Source organism: Nothoprocta perdicaria, unplaced genomic scaffold (assembly GCF_003342845.1).
Source record: "Nothoprocta perdicaria isolate Ctin4 unplaced genomic scaffold, notPer1 scaffold_107, whole genome shotgun sequence".
Lineage (NCBI taxonomy): Eukaryota > Metazoa > Chordata > Aves > Tinamiformes > Tinamidae > Nothoprocta > Nothoprocta perdicaria.
In genome coordinates this window covers 1695197-1712947 of record NW_020454172.1, presented here as the reverse complement: position 1 = coordinate 1712947, position 17751 = coordinate 1695197, and the positions used below count along the sequence as shown (strand labels likewise).

General features: G+C 46.9%; 1 protein-coding gene across 1 annotated transcript in view; it reads left to right on the top strand.

Moving 5' to 3' along the window:
- Positions 1-17751, top strand: part of NR3C1 (nuclear receptor subfamily 3 group C member 1) — a 54805-nt gene that overhangs the window by 22949 nt on the left and 14105 nt on the right. Inside the window, exons 2-3 of the mRNA XM_026045870.1 lie at positions 10473-10636; positions 13591-13707. Coding sequence (XP_025901655.1) covers positions 10473-10636; positions 13591-13707 — 281 coding nt within the window. The remainder of the gene's footprint in view (positions 1-10472; positions 10637-13590; positions 13708-17751) is intronic.

The following is a 17751-nucleotide window of genomic DNA, read 5'->3' as shown; positions in this document are numbered from 1 at the left end:
TAATTTGGTAGTTATGATATAGACACGTAAACTAGGCAGCAATGGCTTAAAAAGTGGTTAAAGAATTGAATGAAGTATGTGCTGTTTTAAGTAAATCTTGAACAATGACCATTATCTATTCAGAATCAATTAAAATTGTTTGAGGTGTTGCGAGCAGGCCTGATGGCAGAGCTGAGTGTCCTGGATGAGAGTGAAACCTGCTGGAAGTTAGTGGTAGATCATGTTAGCTTGTAAAGGCTTTGTAATCTTCCTCAAACCCTTTATGAGAGTGGAAGTTACTGTAACTGAYGCTGAAATTCAGGAAGGAACAGAAAAGTTTCTCACCAGGAAAGTTTTAATAACCTTCCAAGAGAACAGTGGAGATCYACCGTTTAAAGCTAGAAATAATAAATGTAAATGATCGTGTAATTATGATCATTATGATTTAATTTCAAATGTACAGGGCTGTCCGTAAGGGGCGCTCCCAGGCGAGGGGCTGCTGGTGCGCAGGGGTGTGCGGGTGCCGGGGTGACCGCGCTCAGCACTTCCCTACAGCCACACGAGGCAGTAAACAGGCTGCTAATGAACTCTGCAGATGGAGCTGAAGTTGGGAGGAGCTGTGAACACTGCTCAGGAAGAGAAAATACACAAAGAGCCATAGAGGAACAATGTGGCCAGGAAGCCATGCAGCTTCGGCAGGCACCGGCGCAACTTCCTACCGCTAARGAGGAGGGGGAGAGGAAGGGGACAAAGGAAAGTGGATAAAGTCATGTGAAAAATACAGGGGGGATGCAGAAAGCGAGGCCTCAACGTGGCGGGAAATAAAGGAGCCAAGGGAAGGGAGCTCCCTTAGAGTCTGGGAGTGGGAAACAACAAGAACTTGGTGAAACATCTTGATAGTCTCCAATGTGACATAAGGATGCCAAGTGGAAATGGGAGCAGATAGTAGATAACAACCTAYGAAGTGTGCATGTTATAACAGAAATGTTATCTTTAATTGCTTAACACTGTTGACAAAAGTAATTATAGCCCTCTGCCAGATAATTCAGTAAAGATGATTTGCAGGTGCCATGAAAATTAAATGCTAGAGCTATATGCACCTTACAAGTCTATGATAATACTTTTTATTTGACCCTTTGAAAATGTTGGGTGGCTGATTCTGTTTCAGTAAACACGTATATTACTTTTGTTACTGTTTCTAGGTGGGTTTTTCAAGAGCAGTTTTTAAGCTGAGTTGGCCTYGAACCTTGATTGTGGCCTCTAGCGCCATGAAGAGTATTTTACAACCATCTTTACCTGTAATTAAGATCTCAAAATCGTCAGAAGTGATTCTGCTTTTCCTTCCAGCAAAGTACCCAAGGTACTGTGCTCTTGTTTGGGGGCTTTTTTCTTTTCATTTYTTTTGCTCTCAGAGCTCTTATGAGAGCTGATTCCCTCCTGCCTAGATTGTTGTAATAAAGCCAATCTCTCCTGTTATTACTTTTGTTGTACTACACTGCGTTTCTCTTATTAAAGATAGGCCAACATTCTTCCTCCAGCTGTTTCCTTAACTACTGATCGCTCTTCTGGAAACAAATGGCTGCAGTGTTGAATTGAATGTAAAACGTTCCCGTCGGAGGGGTCGGAACCTGCTGAAACCATGGCTGCTGGGTGGCGTGGGGGAGGCGGAGGGGAGGGATGCGGCCAGCGGCCTCGCTGAAGGTCCGCGGAGCGGTTGGGTCTCCCTGGAAGGGTCTGTTGTCCAAGCAGTCCTAAGAGTCCTAAGCAAATAAATAACTAAGATCACTTCTGGTAGTTCCTCTCTTCTACACACCTGTGTTGAATCTTCACCCCGACCCTCACTAGCACTCTTACCCCTACTAGAAGGACACATTCGGTATTGAAATGKCAATATTTAGATCTTTTTTTAATATTCAGTTCTATTATGGACATTGACTAAAGTGAATTATCAGGGTACACCTTGATGACTTGGTAATTCGGGGTTATATTATTGCTTTATCTACTAAAAACAGTTCCCGTTTCACTCCCTGGTGCTGTGTCCAGGGAAGGCTTTGTTTCCCTTTCCCACCTCTGTATTAGCAAGGAGGATATCTTCAAGTTATTGCTGTGTGTTACAGGTATTGGATAACATGCCAGAAGGTTTTAAATTGTGAGGTAGGATCTTTTCGCTATCATCATTAAAGTAGGTGTCACTAAAGAATACTGCTTTTTGCTGTTCAGGACTCTAATATAAACTGCACCGGCCGCTTTTATTTTGCTCACTGGTGGGTTTTGAGCTCCTGAACTTCTGTTCAAAGTTTAAAGAACAATAACTAGTCAAATGTAAAATAATGTCACTTGAACAACCTATGACTCAACAGTCAACCAACTCATTCTGGATCCATATCAAATGGAGCGAGGCCAAAATCTAAAATTGGCGTGCATCGCCTTCCCTCCTCTTCATATATTTCCACTGAAGCAGAGCYGAGAATGTAACACGTTGGTTAATGTTCCATAATAAGCCGGTTCTCATGTAAATGTAGTCTTTTTGTTGACAAAGCCTGCAAGCCCGTGCCAGGAGCAAAGCCGCGGCGCGAGCGGCTTTATATGGACTTTATATGGACGGGAAAGCGCGCCGACTGCCCGGGGGTCTCCCGTCCTCACCGGGTACCGGCAGCTCCGCTCGCGCACAGGGAGATGCCTGTCTGCCTCTCGTGCTGTTTCCTTCTTCCCCTTCTCTTCCTCCTCCTCAGAAAAGCTAGGTTTTTATATCTGGTTTCTTATTTTTATTTATGAATATTTACAGCAAAACAGAAAATAATTATACAGACTATGTTGAACAAGATTGTGCATGTGCGTTCCTAAAAATCTATCAGATGGATTCCCATTGTAGGCTTATCCTGGTAGCAGAAGAGTCTGCCTCCCGATTTCTAAATAGCAGAAATGTGCTTTCTAATTTCCAGTCTAGCTGTGCTTGTGGTGTAGTAGTAGGGTTAGGGTTTGAGCGTTTCAGGCATCCGTGCGGCGCTGCAGCCGCCTCCTGCACTGTCCTCCTCGCCGTGGCRGCGTGTCCCGTGGCAGCGCTCGGCGGGAGCGCCGCTGTCGGGAGCTGCGGGCAGAGCAGCGCGGCCGCGGCTCCGGCTCCGCGCGGGGCTCCCCAGCGCAGCAGCCGCTGCCGCACCACCTTGGGTAGGTTCCTGTGGGCAGCAGGAGCGAGGGCGCTGCAGGAGGGCTGCRGGACTGCTGGGGCGCGAGTGCTGCCAGCCCGGGCCGGGCCAAGGCGCCGCTCTGCGCAGGAATGCCCTTGTCTGGCCGAATTCGCAGGGCAGCGGGTGAAGTTAGTGTTGGAGGAGGTCTGTTAAGGTGGTACGTTTTTGGCACATGCCTTGGCTTTGGGTTGACTTGCAGGATTCAGTGTTTTAATAGCAGAARAGTAAACTCACTTCCAAGAAGGCGCCCCACTTGGAGCAGCCGCCTGTGTGGCTGTGGAGGGTGGAAAGAGGCTCGCTGCGTGGGGGGCAGAGGGGGGGCAGTTTCGTATGTTGTGTGGAGACTTCTGCACATCCAATCTGGAGAAGTTTTGTGCATTTTCTAGATGTAGGGCCCTCCTAGCTGCGCCCCAGGCTGCCTGCCCCTCCACGTGAGCCCCAACCGCGGGGGGGTTCATGGGTGCCTCAAACACACCCTTTGCCACCCAGCCAGGCAGCAGGAACTAGGATCCCCCATGACTGTTTGAGTCCGTATTTTAAATAGAAGATGTGTTAGGGAAATTTCCTTTATTACTTTTTTTACTGTCTGTTTATTTAAGGAAGCAAGGATGCACAGAGAAAGTAATAAATGAAGACCTTTGGAAAAATGCGAGTAAACTGATTCATATAGAAATTAAGGTAGCGTTTCATTTGGCTCTYTTATTGGGAGTACTGTAATAAATGTAGAAGTTCAGAACATATAACTTAATTACCATATTCTGGTCATAAATGCTTTAAAGCTGTAGTACGTTTGAAATCCCAGGAGCTGTAGCTAAGGTTGCAGCTGCAACATCAATTACCATTTATCCATTCCAAGAAAGCTTTGCCTGTGCCCTTGAAACCTTTACATTTTGGAGAGTATCCAAAAGAAAAGAAAAAAAAATCACGTCACTCACTTGCATTAGTGTTTCTTTTTCACTCCTGCGTGAGCTCTAAAATGGGGGCAGGCGCCATTTCGCAGTGAGGCGACCCGGGGCGCGGGCTGCACGGGGCTCGCCTGCGGTCCGTGGGTGCCGGTGCCGGCGTGGGGCCGTGCGGCCAGCATCCCTGGGCTCGCGTGCCGCCACGCTCCGTGCGGCCGGGCCTCCCGGCGAGCCCYGCGGAGGGGCCTCGTCCCCGCGGCCGCCTCTGCTTTCGCGCCTGTCTGCTGCGGAACGGGCTGGAAGAAACCGGGGACACGCGCGCAGCCGCCGCCTCGACACCTCCGMGCGCGGGAGGAACGTGTGCGAGCTCCCGTGGAAATGCGTCGCTCCTCGCGGTAGCGCTCGCCTGGCCGGGGGCAGCGCCGGGCGCGCGGCACTGCGGGCCGGGGTCCTGGGAAGCCATGTGTGCAYGTTCGCCCCACTGCCAGCCCAGGTGCTTACGGAGAACCCAGCTTGKGGCTCAGGCTCTCCGTGAGGATCTCGGCTGTGCACGGAGCGCCCCTTGGCCACCTCCAGGAGCTGGGGTGCGCGTGCGCAGCCGCCTGGGCAGCACGGCGCTGCCTTCGAGCTCCGCTCCTCCAGTGCGCTCAGCTATGGGAAAGCCAAGCAGTTCCTTATCGAAATATGTGTAGTCTTGCCTCAGTTTGSACCAAAACCGCTTTTTGAGTGTTGAACTCAGTCATGATACTTTGGTTAACGTCCTTGTTATGACATATGAGAGTTGTTGGAAATGTAAGCAAAAAATGTTTACATAGTTTGAGGCAACTTTATACAAAGCAATGAATCACACAATCTGTTTGAGTTGCATTAAAGGGAGTAGTAAGATGTGTGGTGTTCCATAGCTGCAGAGGTTAATTACGAGACTGTGCTGCTTTAGGTATGGCTCATATATTCAAAATATTTTGTCAATATGAATCCTAGTACTTTATTTTCATTTAAGTTTGCTATAAAACACAGAGACAACCACAGGGGGAGGCTTGATTATACCCACCAACGTGACTCTACATCTCTGTGCTGGGTTTCTGTATGCAGAAATGGAGCAAATAGGCCGGGCCCCTCTCTTGTACCCGTCCTCTGTGCTGTTGCAGTCCCGGGTACCGGTGCTGTTACAGGCACGTTCCCAAAACAAGAGCATTAATCCGGAATCCGCCTCCCTGGATTGCTCGTGCGGTGAAGTCGCTTAGCTTGGTGAGTGATAGAGGGGTGTATGAATCACCCCGACATTCAGAGGGGCCGCAGGACAGTGCTGCKGGGTCTCTTTATGTGCAGACTTTGGTTAAATACTGTAATCTGGTTTAGATACTTAATTTATCATGGCGTCATTGGGAATGTGCATGTAATCAAGAACAGTTYTTCAACCAAAACAGTTCAGTTCTGTTTTTAAACAAAAAGCAGGAAAGATAACTGAAGTGTAGATAAGTTCTGTATAAAAGTTACTGGAGCTTTTTTTGAGTTTGGTTTGGGGATTTTTTCTGCGTTCACACGGGCAGCAGGGATGTTGAGATCAGCATCCCAGGAGGCCGCTCGCTTGGGCCTCGCCTGCAGCCTAGTCCGGGGYGGCCCCGCAGGGCTCGGCCTGCTGGGCCTAGGGATCAGCACAGAAAACTAGYGACTGTGGTGTTAGTGAATGTGAAAATGTGGAAAAATACCCACCAAAAACAATGTTGAGCTTGTTTTCAACTGGCTGATACAATTCAGTAGTTTAATAAATACTTATAATTCTCCTAGAATTGTCTTACAGTTTTCTCTACTTGATCTGAAAGCTTCTTCTCTGCTTAAGAAGGCCTCAAAGTAGTTAGCAGTTTTCTAGCTAATAAATAATACGAATAGAAAAATGTGCTGGGCTGATGTACACAGCTGAGCACCTACACTGGTCACAGTGATGAAGGTGAGGAGGAGGCCCAGGTGGCAGTGACATGGAAAAGGTTTTGTCACTGTTATGTTGATGATACTACTTATGTGGATAAATAACCTGCTTTTTGAAATACCTTAATTAAATACTGAGGCGGCTTCTGCTGGAGAACTGAGACTTAMGGTATGTAATATCTTGTGGTCTAGATTTAGCCTGGTGTGAATGCAAGTCCTGTGGGTGAAGTGTTGCTTTAGAAGTAGGAACAAAATGAATAGGCTTATTTACAGTACTTGGAATCTAGATAAATTTAGTCAATCTTGGAGCTGTTTTTTTTTCCCACCCCTGATATATCCTGTCCGTGTCTTTCATGAGAACTGGCAGTCAGACAGGAGTTGGATTTTCTTAGAGGTTTCAGGAGCCGGGTGCAGGTGCTCTGCCGTGGTAATTTATAGGAGCACCAGGGAACACCTTGGCTGTCAGAGTGCCTGACAAAATTATTTATTATGAGTTTCCTCTGAACTTTTCTTCTAGATGGATATTTTAGAAGGTGAAAAGTGCTGAGCCGACAGATTCTGCTCTGACTAGCAGCCCCATCGATTTCCCGAGATGCTCTTTTTCCTGTTCTGTAGCTCGCAGATGTTTTCCTTATATATACTTCATTTCTAAACAGTCAACYGAGTGTGCTTTTTTTTTTTTCTTCTCATTGCACATATGCAACTTTCTGTTGCTGCTAATTTTACTATTTTTTACAAACTAACTGCTCTGGTTGGCCACGGCCGTCCGTGCCGCCGCGCTCAGCGACAGGGGCGCCTCTTGGACACCCACTGGCTCAGGGCACCGAGCGCCCGCGTACGGTCAGCCCAGGGGTTTGTCCCTTCGTTATCTCACTGGAGATTTTTGTCATTTAATATTGTAAAATAACAGGGATGTAGGGTGGTTTGGAATAATATTACAGAGTTTATGGGTGTTTAATGTATGTGCTAGGAATATATATATTCTGTGTTGTGTAAGAGATGATAAAATCTACACAGTAAAGATAGAAAGAGTCAGGAAAAGAAAAAAGTGGTATTTTTGTCAAGCAGTGAACAGCCGAACCGAAGGAAGTGTCTTCCGGAGAGCGCAGAACTTTATCTGTCACATCTTTCTGTTCACATTGTTATAGTTAATCACAGGGCTGTCGGCCCTGTGATGGGCCCGATCGGATGTGTCAGGTTTAAAAACTTTGCCGGGGGTGGTGGTGGTTCGTGCCCCCGTGCCCTGCGCCCCGTGCCCTGCGCCCGGACCTTGAGCCGGCCGGCAGCCCCGTGAATCATTAACCGCCCTGCACGGGCCCTGTGCCGGGCTCCCTGCCCGCCGCGCTCCCCGGCTGCGCCGCGCTGGCGAGTGCAAATAGACCCGCAAGGAGATAACGCAGAGAGAATTAAACCAAAACAAAGCACACCAATAGAGCTCCCGAACTTTTTAAATGGCTAACACCTTGCCTTCCAAAATAAACAAAAGGTTTAGGAATCTGGTTTCCTGATGGTCTGGAATAGTGTGTTTTCAGACTTTTATATATGTATGTTGTTTCGTTTAGGTAAGGCTCAGAGTTYGTTAGTTTCTTGTTGCCTTCAGACACCTTTCTGCTAATAGCCGAAAACTCTGTTTGCTGTTTCAGCACTTGGGTTGCATTTTGCCCTTCTTACCCTCCCTTACTTTGTGCTTGCGGGCCTTTTGCTCCCTCACCCGAATGGTGCCTAGGTAAAAGACTTGTGTTAAACCTCAGACCAGTTTGTTTTAGACCCCCAACCATCTCGTTTTTTGCACATTCCCTTCAGCTTGCAGCGGGACATGTGCAATTCTTGCACTTCACCCTTGCGCTCTATGATCCATACTGTTCCCCGTATTTCAGGCACACGGAATTTTATTTTACGCAGCCAGGGAACAGGCAGTATCTGGCATGTATCCATGCAGTTAGTAAATAGTGGCCTTATCTGATATAGCCAAGCTTGAAAAGATATGCCAGGAGCCCGGGTTAGATTGCTGGCTACTGCTTTATTAATCAATGTAATAATTTATTTTTAGTTTTGTAAGTCATGTCATCTGTTTTCTTTCTCATATTACATTTTCTACAGTGCTCATAAAGAAAATAAGCTCTGTTAAAAACTAAAGGCGAGTGAACAGTTTGGGCATTTCTGTAGTTTTTGTGGCACTTGATAAATGTTTCCTTAAAAATGACTTGGTCATCAATTTGCAAAGTATAAGGAATTTTGTTTTTGTATCTAAATAAGCTGTCTTCGAACTGTCTTTAGAAAGATMCTTCCCTCTTTTTCTGTTATTAAACATTTTACTCATGAGAAATTCTCAATTTATATTCCTCACCTCAGTAGTGCTGGCGGTCCGTATTTAAAATTCAGCTGTATATTTCAGTGCTTAAACTGAGATGTGTAAGAAAAGGAGCTACTGTGCTTAAACCCTTTAGATATAAAGCAAATTAGAGCCGATTTTGAATGGCCCATGACTCCCGTAGATTACTGGTTTTGATGGTCTGTGGTGGCAGGGGTTGTTGGGGTTGGCGGTGGTTGGTTTGGAGGTGAGTGATCATCACCCCAGTTACTCACGTAGTTGCTCGTGTGGGGCGCTGCGAAGCAGGGTCGCTTTMATGCCCTTCTCCCAGTCGAGGCCGAGCCCAGTTGGAGGCCTGTGCCCAGTGGTGTCCCCAGGGGTCAGTGCTGGGCCCAGGGCTGTTCAACTTGTTCATCAGCGACTTTCTTCACTGTGAGGGTGACAAAGCACTGGAACAGGCTGCCCAGAGAGGTTGTGGAGTCTCCTTCTTTGGAGAACTTTAAAACCCGCTTGGATGCAGCCCTGTGCCACGTGCTCTAGGGGACCCTGCATGAGCAGGGGGGTTGGACTCGAAGGTCCCTTCCAACCTTCGGCATTCTATGATGGGCAAGGTGCCGCACAGCAGCACCCAAGAAGTTAGCGCGGGTGTCCCCAGCGCTGGGGATGGGGCTGTTGTCTCCGTCACCTGCCCGGTCAGACGGGAGGCACCGGCAGGTCCTGCTCAGGTGCCCAGGCGTGGGCGGCGAGCACAGCGCAGCGCAGCACGGCGCAGTGTGGCACAGCGCGGCACAGCATGGCACAGTGCAGMGCGGCACGTGGCCCCGGCCTGCGCTGTTTTCAGGCAGCGCTTCCCTTGCGCAGCTCCCGGCAGCAGGTTCTTGGCGCAGTCTGGCTCCAACCAGCTTTGGCTTTCCCGCGCGCTGCCCGTCGGGCAGGCTGTGCGGGCCGGTTGGTGCTGCTGGCGGCGCCGCGCGCAGAGCTGCGTGGAGCCCCGCGCCGCCGCGGTGGAGCCCCGCGCCGTGGGTGCGCGGCCGCCCCGCGACGCCCGCTCCGCGCCTCACCGTGCACGCCGCCCCGCCGCTCTAGCGGGCATTGCGGTAACGAGTGTTTCAGAGCTCAGTTTACATTTGATGCACAGAGATCCTGGACTTAGGTGWATGTGCCACATGTTTTGGAATCCCTGCTTTGAAGTACCTGAAACTTGATTTCCCTTATCCCACATGTCCCCCAGTCACAGCCACGCGTGTTGGTGCAGTGGCAGGCGAGGAGCGGCTGCCCCCAGAGCGCGGGTGAGGCAAAGCCGGGCTCACCTCGAGCAGCCAGCCCGGCCTGCCCGCCCCGCAGGGCTCCTCTCTCCGTGCTGAAGGCGAGCACAGCACGGTGCTCACATGCAGCGTGTGCAGAGCGCGGCTCCTTTGCTCCTTGTGTGATGTGCATTTCTTCAAATCCTTTATAGATCTCCAGTTCTGCATGAAGACAGGAACACGCCGTTTGCTTTTCTCCCATCGTTTGGTTGATGTTAATCCAACGCCACCACGCAGAGCTTTGTCATGGGGACAGGAGGAGGTTGTGTTCCCAGCTGCTTCACCAYGAGGCGTCCTTGCCTGCAGCCCCCTTGGCCTTTAGCTTGTCTGCATGTTTCCCCATTGCAGGAGATGAGCCCGTACCCAGAGCAGGAACCGCCCCCCGTAAAATTTAGCTGCACACCAAGGAGTCCGGCTGCTCCACAGCGTTTCCCTGCAAAGGCTGCAGAGAGCCAGTAAATGTGTGTTGGCAGCCTCAGCTGCAGGGAACCCCTGGAGCCTCTGGGACAAGGGGTKCTGTGAAGAAGAGCCGCAAGCAGAATGCAACTTCATTAAATGGTTTGAGTGCTGTAAGGTCAGCAGGAGGAGCCGTGGCGGCCGCCCTGCTCTGCCTTGCGCGCGTGGGCCGGTCCCGCCGGGCTGCCAGTGCTGTCAGCAGGGTCTGCCCTCAGCTGGGAGCAGCTTGGAGCTGTTGGGGGCACCTTCCGACAGAAACGTTTCTCCTCTGGAGACGATGACCCTATTTATATGTGTGCAGAGCCTTACCTGTTTGAAAATAAAGACCGTTTCTGGCAGGGATGGATAATGTGTTCCACTGTATTCCATGGATTTTAACTGAGAGTATCTCTGTGCTTTTGTTTAGCCCTGGAATGAGATCAGATGTAAGTTCCTCTCCATCCACGACCTCGGCGACGACGGGACCACCTCCCAAGCTCTGTCTGGTTTGCTCTGATGAGGCCTCTGGGTGCCATTACGGTGTTCTTACTTGTGGCAGCTGCAAAGTGTTCTTCAAAAGAGCAGTGGAAGGTGAGATATGCTTTTAAGGAAATTGCTCTTTAAAAACATAAAATCCACATGTGTAAAAATAATTTGGTTTTGAACAGTCTAATAACTTTGCTGGAATCCATGTAATTGGTAGAATCCTACTGGAAAACCCCAAGCATTCTGTCACTGTTCTTTCCATAGTAAAATAACATTGATAATGGTGTCATTATCTGAAGCATAGATTGCATTTACATTTATAAAATGCTGCCTTTCACTCACAGCATAAGAGGCTGTATTGTTGCCGTGGCTGCTCGTCTCTTCCCTCCTCTTGGCCGCGCTGTTTTTGTTTACTCGGCCGGGTGGTACACAGATATGTGTCTCCATGCAGGAGACAGGACTTGCCGAGTTTGTGGGTTTGAATTCTAGTGTGTTCTGCTTTTTGTATAATACCATACAGGAAGCTCGGTAGATATCTCATATGCCTGATCATGAAAATTGTACTTTTTTTTTTTTGCTATAAGCAGTACCAATTATATTGCATAAATGTTCATGTGTGATGTACTAGGAGTAACGGAAATGTGTGTGGTTTTGGACTATTGAGATTTCAGTCTATAACAAGAAGAAAATCATTCCAGAAAGTAAAAATGTTGGAAAACTAGATTTCACACTGTCCTGTGTACAGCAGACTAAGCAGTGTGTGATTTGGAGCTGCACAAGTAGTTGTTAGATAACGAACGAGGTGGCACCTCAGTGTCCAGCTGCTTCACGCTGGATGCAGGCAAGTTGCAAAACACATTCTAAGTGAGGCTCGAACAACAGGGATTCCTCTATTCTACAGTTATGTCATCGCTGGTTAAGAAAATCTCCCAGGAGGTTTCTTGTCTCGTGCCCTTTTGATGCCGTTGCTAGTAGACGTTCTGAAGTGAATCAGGCTATTTAATTTTTTGCAAGCATTTTTGCAAGTGGATCTCACATGAAGAATGGGAGCCTGTGTTTGACAAGGATGTATCAGGATCAGTGCTTCAGAAGCAGCCCTTGAAGTTCCCAGCTCTCTGGGTGGTGAAGAAGGAAACCTTCCGGAATCCCGGAGTTTCTCAGAGGGCTGAGAGAAGCGGAGCTGGTTTCTGCGGAGCGAGGCGCAGGAGGAGGATGGCGCTTGTGCGCGAGCCGCGGCCCTTCCTGCGGCGCCAGGACGCAGCCGGGGCCGYGCGCGGAGCTGCYGCCGCGGGGAGCCGGGCTCCGCTTTGGGGCGGTCTCACCTGCAGCTTGCGCTAAAGGAAGGTCGCTGGATGGCCCCAAAAAGAGTATTGTGTAGGAGCTGCATGTATAGCTCAGTGACAGCTTTGTCCTTCTCAAGCTTGAAGACATGAGGAAGGTAGTGATGCATTTAAAAAGATCTTTCCAGTTTCTTTTGATTGATGACACAACCTTTCCACATCTTATATAAGCTATATTAATTTTCAGCATATAAAGCAAGATTATAGCAGGAAATTTGCAATAAATTCCCYAAGATTTACCTTCACTTTCATTTGATTCTTCTGTAGGTTATCCCAACCTTGATTGACTTGAGAACAAATAATTCACTTCTATCTCTTAGGCATTTTTCTTTTTTGGAATACATGTAGAAATATTTTTTTCTTCAGTGTCTTTTCTCTTTTTTCTGCTGGGCATCCCTTGGAGCACGGATCCACCAGGCTGCACCTTGGCTAGGCAGCCTTAGCCTGGAGGTCTTTTTGTGCCTTTTCCCATACACCTAAACCTGCGACAAAGCCAGGATACAGTAACTTAGTATCTCGGGAATTGGTATAAATCTACAGCTGAAGCATCCGTATTTACATTGTTTATTCTACCATGATCTGAATAAAACAYGTTTGTGAAATGGGAATTGATGCTCCCTGCTCTGCTGCAGTGATAACAAATATTTGTATGTTTGCTTCATGTGTGTATACAAGGATATTTGCTTTATGTGTAGTAATATGTTAATAAAGCTAAACAGAACAATGATCCACCTTTCTATTCACTATTTGATCTTAGAGTACAAAAATTATAAAGTYCTGGTAAAGCCTGATCTTTTTTGGTTAAAAAGGCTTTGGTTCATTTAGGAAAATGCTCAGGGCTTCCTTGGAATGTCAAACTTGAAACCCTTCCCTGGAAAGAAGCTTGACTAAAACCATAGCAATGGACTTTGCATAGCCACGATTTGCACAGCTGCTTTGAGACCATTCTCATAATCAAGTTCTTCTGCAAGGAAATTCTTAGAACAGCAGTTGGGTTCTGTTGTTCGTAGCTCAGTACCTGGGAAATGCTTTTGTTTCTCTCGCTGTTGTACTATGAGGACTTAGAAATGCGGTGTAAAAGTGTAGGCATCACCTTTATCCCCACCACGTGTGTGAGAACACCTGCTTTTTTGATCCTCTGATGGGAAAAGAATGTCCTTTAGTAAGATCTTTTTCTACAGGATGTTGTCTTGGGACAGCTATTCATACAATTGAGAACCAGTAGCATTCTTGTCTGCTATTGCCTGCTCTTAAGAGCTAAGAAATTCGGTTATTTTTTGTTCTGTTTGCCATATTTTTATGCTGAACTCTGCTCTAAATCTGTGAATCCATAAAAATGCCAGCAAACTTAAGTTTTCCATTCCAGCCTCTAAAACTAATGAGGAGGTTCCTTCACTGTTAAATTATGAAAGCTATTTCTGTATATCTGCAGCAACTTTGAAAGTAATGCTTGTAAAATGTATCTGAGTTTACATCTCTTGTGAAAGTATTTAGAGTTAACCCTTAGAGGATAGCTTAGAGAAATTGGAAGGAAAAAATTTTTAGAAAAATGAATTTGTCCATTGACAAATAACAAAAAAAAAAGATTTCTTCCTACATTTATTGGCTTTGGTGTGTAAATAAAAGAACTGTGGTGGGTGTTTAGAAGTAGGAAATGATAGGGATGCTGCCTGCTAACTGTAGGGCTTGTGGTTATGTTGTTTGTTTTTGTGAACGCAGGGCAGCACAATTACCTGTGTGCTGGGAGGAACGACTGCATTATCGACAAGATCCGCAGGAAAAACTGCCCGGCGTGCCGCTACCGCAAATGCCTGCAGGCCGGCATGAACCTGGAAGGTAACCTGAAAACCTTTAAGTCCATTTCTTACTTTTGCATCGTATATAGTGAAGACTCTGCTGCTTGTGAAGCTAAACCAAGCATTTGAGCAGCATTTTAATGTGTTAAAAGTGCGTATCACACTTTACAGCATGAATAATCATCGTTTTGAAATCAACGTTTCTCCTATACTTTCATCTCCTTCCTCAATAGCTCTGTCTTTCAATATGTTCAGTATGAGTGAGTCATCCGCAAAAAGCAGGGCTCGTTCTGCTTCCTGTCAGCACGTATCCATCTCTTGCTGTCCTCTTGCCTGGATGGGAGGCAGCAGCAGAGCCGTGAGGAGTCTGCAGGGAGACGTGCGCCTGCCCAGCCTTGGGAAGGCGCCCGGAGGCTGGGAACGCCATGCGGGAGCCCAGGGCCAGGGATGTGCACTTGGACTGGGACCCGTGCTTCAGACCAAAGGAAAGGAAGGGCTTGTTGCTCAGGCTGTGGATTCTTGTCCTCTAACGTCGGTTAGAATCTCTCTAGTAAACAGAGTGTAGGAAACAAATACACGGTGTGTTTGCTCTCTGCTAAGTCCTGGGTGGCTAATGAGAAACCAAAGACCACATCAACTCGAGATTAAGCAGCAGTTGTAAAATGGCACTAGATGTTCTGCCTGGTGTGGGATGCATTTTATGCTTGAGTTTTTTCCTTGAGTTGCAGCAATTAAWACAGTACTTCCTCACACAGTTATCTTGGGGGATACTTGTACAATCAAAATTGTCAGATAAAATCTCAGAAATACTTTTTTTAGCTGCAAATAGAAGCAGTTTTCAGCCAAACTGTGGTTCTTTGGTAAAAAGTAAATGCAAAGCTATGTTAAAGAGGGAATTGCTCATACAAGAGTCTGTGTTAGCACATTTTTCTTCCTCTTTCCTGCTTTAACTTCTCTCAAGCTGCTCAATCATCAGTTTTTCTGCCCAGCAGGTGCTCTGCATGCACCTTCTTAGCCAACAGGCTGACGGGCCTCCCCTCATTCCACGCTTACAGATTTGGGGGGTGGATTGGTTTGTTTCCACATTATTTGTGATCTGCGTGCAGAAAGTAGAGGGCATGACTCTCTAACAGCCAAAATCTGCRCTAGTGTGTCCCAAAGGAAATGCTGGAACAGGCAGTGGGGCTGTGGAGGCGCGTCGCAGCGGCGCTTGGTGTGCATTGGCCCTGCTGAGGTGCCTCTGTGTAGCGGCAGCGCGGCCTGCCCGCAGGAACGTGCACTCCGTGCGGGCTTTGCCACAGCCAGAAAACCCCAGGAAAGCTGAAGGTAACAYGGAAAGGCAGGATCCTCACTGCGAGGTGGAAATGAGCACACTCTGTTTTAAGACTTTTTTTCTTCTTAATTTCAAAAATAGATATATTGAAGTACCTCGAATGTGTAAATCTCCCTGGATGAGTAAAGCATCTTATCTGTGTGTTACTTGGTCCTAAGCCTTTGCATTGCTATATGAGTGAACACGAACTCTTTTTAAAGCAGGCTGCAAGCTAGAGCTCAGAAAGGCTCTGGAACATGTTGCATGAGTTGACTCTCCGCACCAAAGACGATGAAAATTGAATGATGTCCCAGGCGCTTGCTGCTTTTCCATGTGTAGTTTGGAGCCCTTCCAACTAAACTTTGTCAATCTTGGCACACAGAGTGCTAGAGAATACTGATTTTTCTGGAGGCTGAATATTATATATGTTGTCGGAAAAAAGCAAAAAAGAAATTGCTTTTTTGACTAAGGGGAGAAGGGACCTAGAAACTCAGCAATGCAAAAAACGGAAGAACCCAAGGTAGTGTGAAATGGTGAAAAGGAGAGAATTATGAAAGCAGTGATTTAGCAGACAAATCTGAACAGATGGTAAACTGGTTGTACAGAAGCAGCAGTGGAAAAGTGAGAGGTAGCATAAAGTGCAGAACAGACCCGGAGAAGTTAGTGCTCCTTTTATCTTGGCTATTTTAGGATCATAGTTCAAAAACTACTGTTTTATAGAGGATAATAATTAAATTTACAAATTTGCATACTTTTCAGACAGTAATTTCTCTTTTGAAAAGCAATCAGGTGTATCCTAAACGCATAAAGACACACTTTGAGCAGCTCCCAAGTAATGATTATTAGCAAGCAGTTAATGARCAGCAGGAGGTGGGAATGGCCGAGTCGTGTGGGTCCAAGGTCCCTCGCGCTCCCAGCCCCCAGGCAGAGTCTTCTCTTCCCGCCGTCTCCACCGCAGGGTTCCTGGCTCTGGTTTCTGCCCAGCTGCTGCTGCTTCTCCCATGGGTTTGTCCAGTTGCTCTTTGAGTGGATGTGACTTTGTGACGTCCGCAGCAAACCGTGGCAGCGGCTTTCGCAGCTGGGTGTTGTGTGCAGCGCCGCCTTCTTCTGTTTGCAATCCACCGTGYCATAGTTTACCTCTATCTCTTACTTTACTGAGACAGAAATGGTGCTTTGTACACCAAAACCATGGTACTTGATTGTTTTCTAGTCTAATCATTTCAGTCATCTGTTGTATTTTTGCCCCTCTTTTGTGCTTTTTTTGAGATTTGTAGGGGAAGGAGGAATGGAAAAACATACMGCTACCAAGCTACACGTATTCTGGATGTATAGAGTAGGCTCGTGCTGTTTCCTACCCGAGCCTTTATTTCTTCACACTCATGTTTTACGCGTTCATCGGTCGTGTCCCCAGGGCCCCGCGGGCACCTCTCCTCGCTCCTGTTTTTGGGCGCGAGGTGCCTGTTCTGCAGGGCCGCCCGGCGCTGCTTGGGCTCTGCCTCGGAGCRGCCGCCTCGGCCAGCGCCTCCGTGGCCTTCTGGCGACGCGAAGCCCCTGCGTGCCCTTGGCGCCCACGCTGCCAGGCTGCTCTTCGCTGGTTTGCTCAATAAAAATTTTTGGCTACTTTTATTTCCCTGCTAGTTTATCTCCTTGGTTTATCTCTTGTAATTTGCCTTAAGGAATTGGCTTTACATTTGTACTATTTTTATATTAGAAAAGAAATGAGAAAGAAATACAGTATCTCAGCCTTTCTTTTCAAGAGTTATAGCTATACATGTAAGTCAGCTCTAGCAGCATAACCTAATAAATTTATGCATAACACTTTTTTTAATCAGATCTGTTTCTTTTTATTATAATTTCCTGACTTTCTGGGCTGGAAGTTTTCCCTCCCAGCTGTCAGTATTCAGCTGAGGGCATGTTTGTAAATTTAAGTCAAAGCAGTTCACTTGAGAACAAGGATAATGTAATAGAATGTGGAGAGGGGGAAATTAAGCCCAGGGGATTTGGGAGCAGCAATTCCAATATTTAGACAGGAATAACAGGAAGCTCCAAGGAAATGACTTTTGTTCTTCCCCCATGCAAATCTATGCAAATGGGACCACTCCATGAACCTTTGGAAAACTGCAGTTTATGCAAGGTCCATAGAGAATTAGTTATCCTTAGCAGCTGAGTTTCTGGAAATTCTGTCCTAGCCAGCGGGAAAAATGGGGTCAGGAGGGGGATTATGTTTTCTGTTACTCTACAAAGGTGGTAAATTTATGATAATTAGAGATATTGCATTTGTCATTAAATTTTGTGTTTTTACAAAGGAATCACATTGCATGATTTTTCTATGTGGCTGAGTCTGTCTTTGAAATTCCAGAATAGAAATCAATCAATTAATTAACAGAGGTATCAGAAAATAATTTGGTTATATTTTAGTCTCAGTTAAATTGTATGTTCGCTTTTGCAGACTACATCCAAGAGAGCTGAAAGCCAAGTAGGAGATTCTGTTATTTGACAACATGCTTATAAATTGTTTCAACTTTCTCTAGCTTACAGCTAACATCCCTGTGTGGTGCTTTATTTATTTGGCATATGAGTTTTATAGTTTAATTACTGCAGCAGTGATTTATATGCAGGGAAGTTGGCAACAAAAAGTCTCCTTCTGCCCAGTACTTTCCCCAAAATGTTTTCCCTGGCTCCAGACATTCACTAACTTCCCACCCTTGCTGATGTACTTTCCTTTCTTCTACACAGTTTCTATCATTAACATATTAAGGAAATTATAAAGTG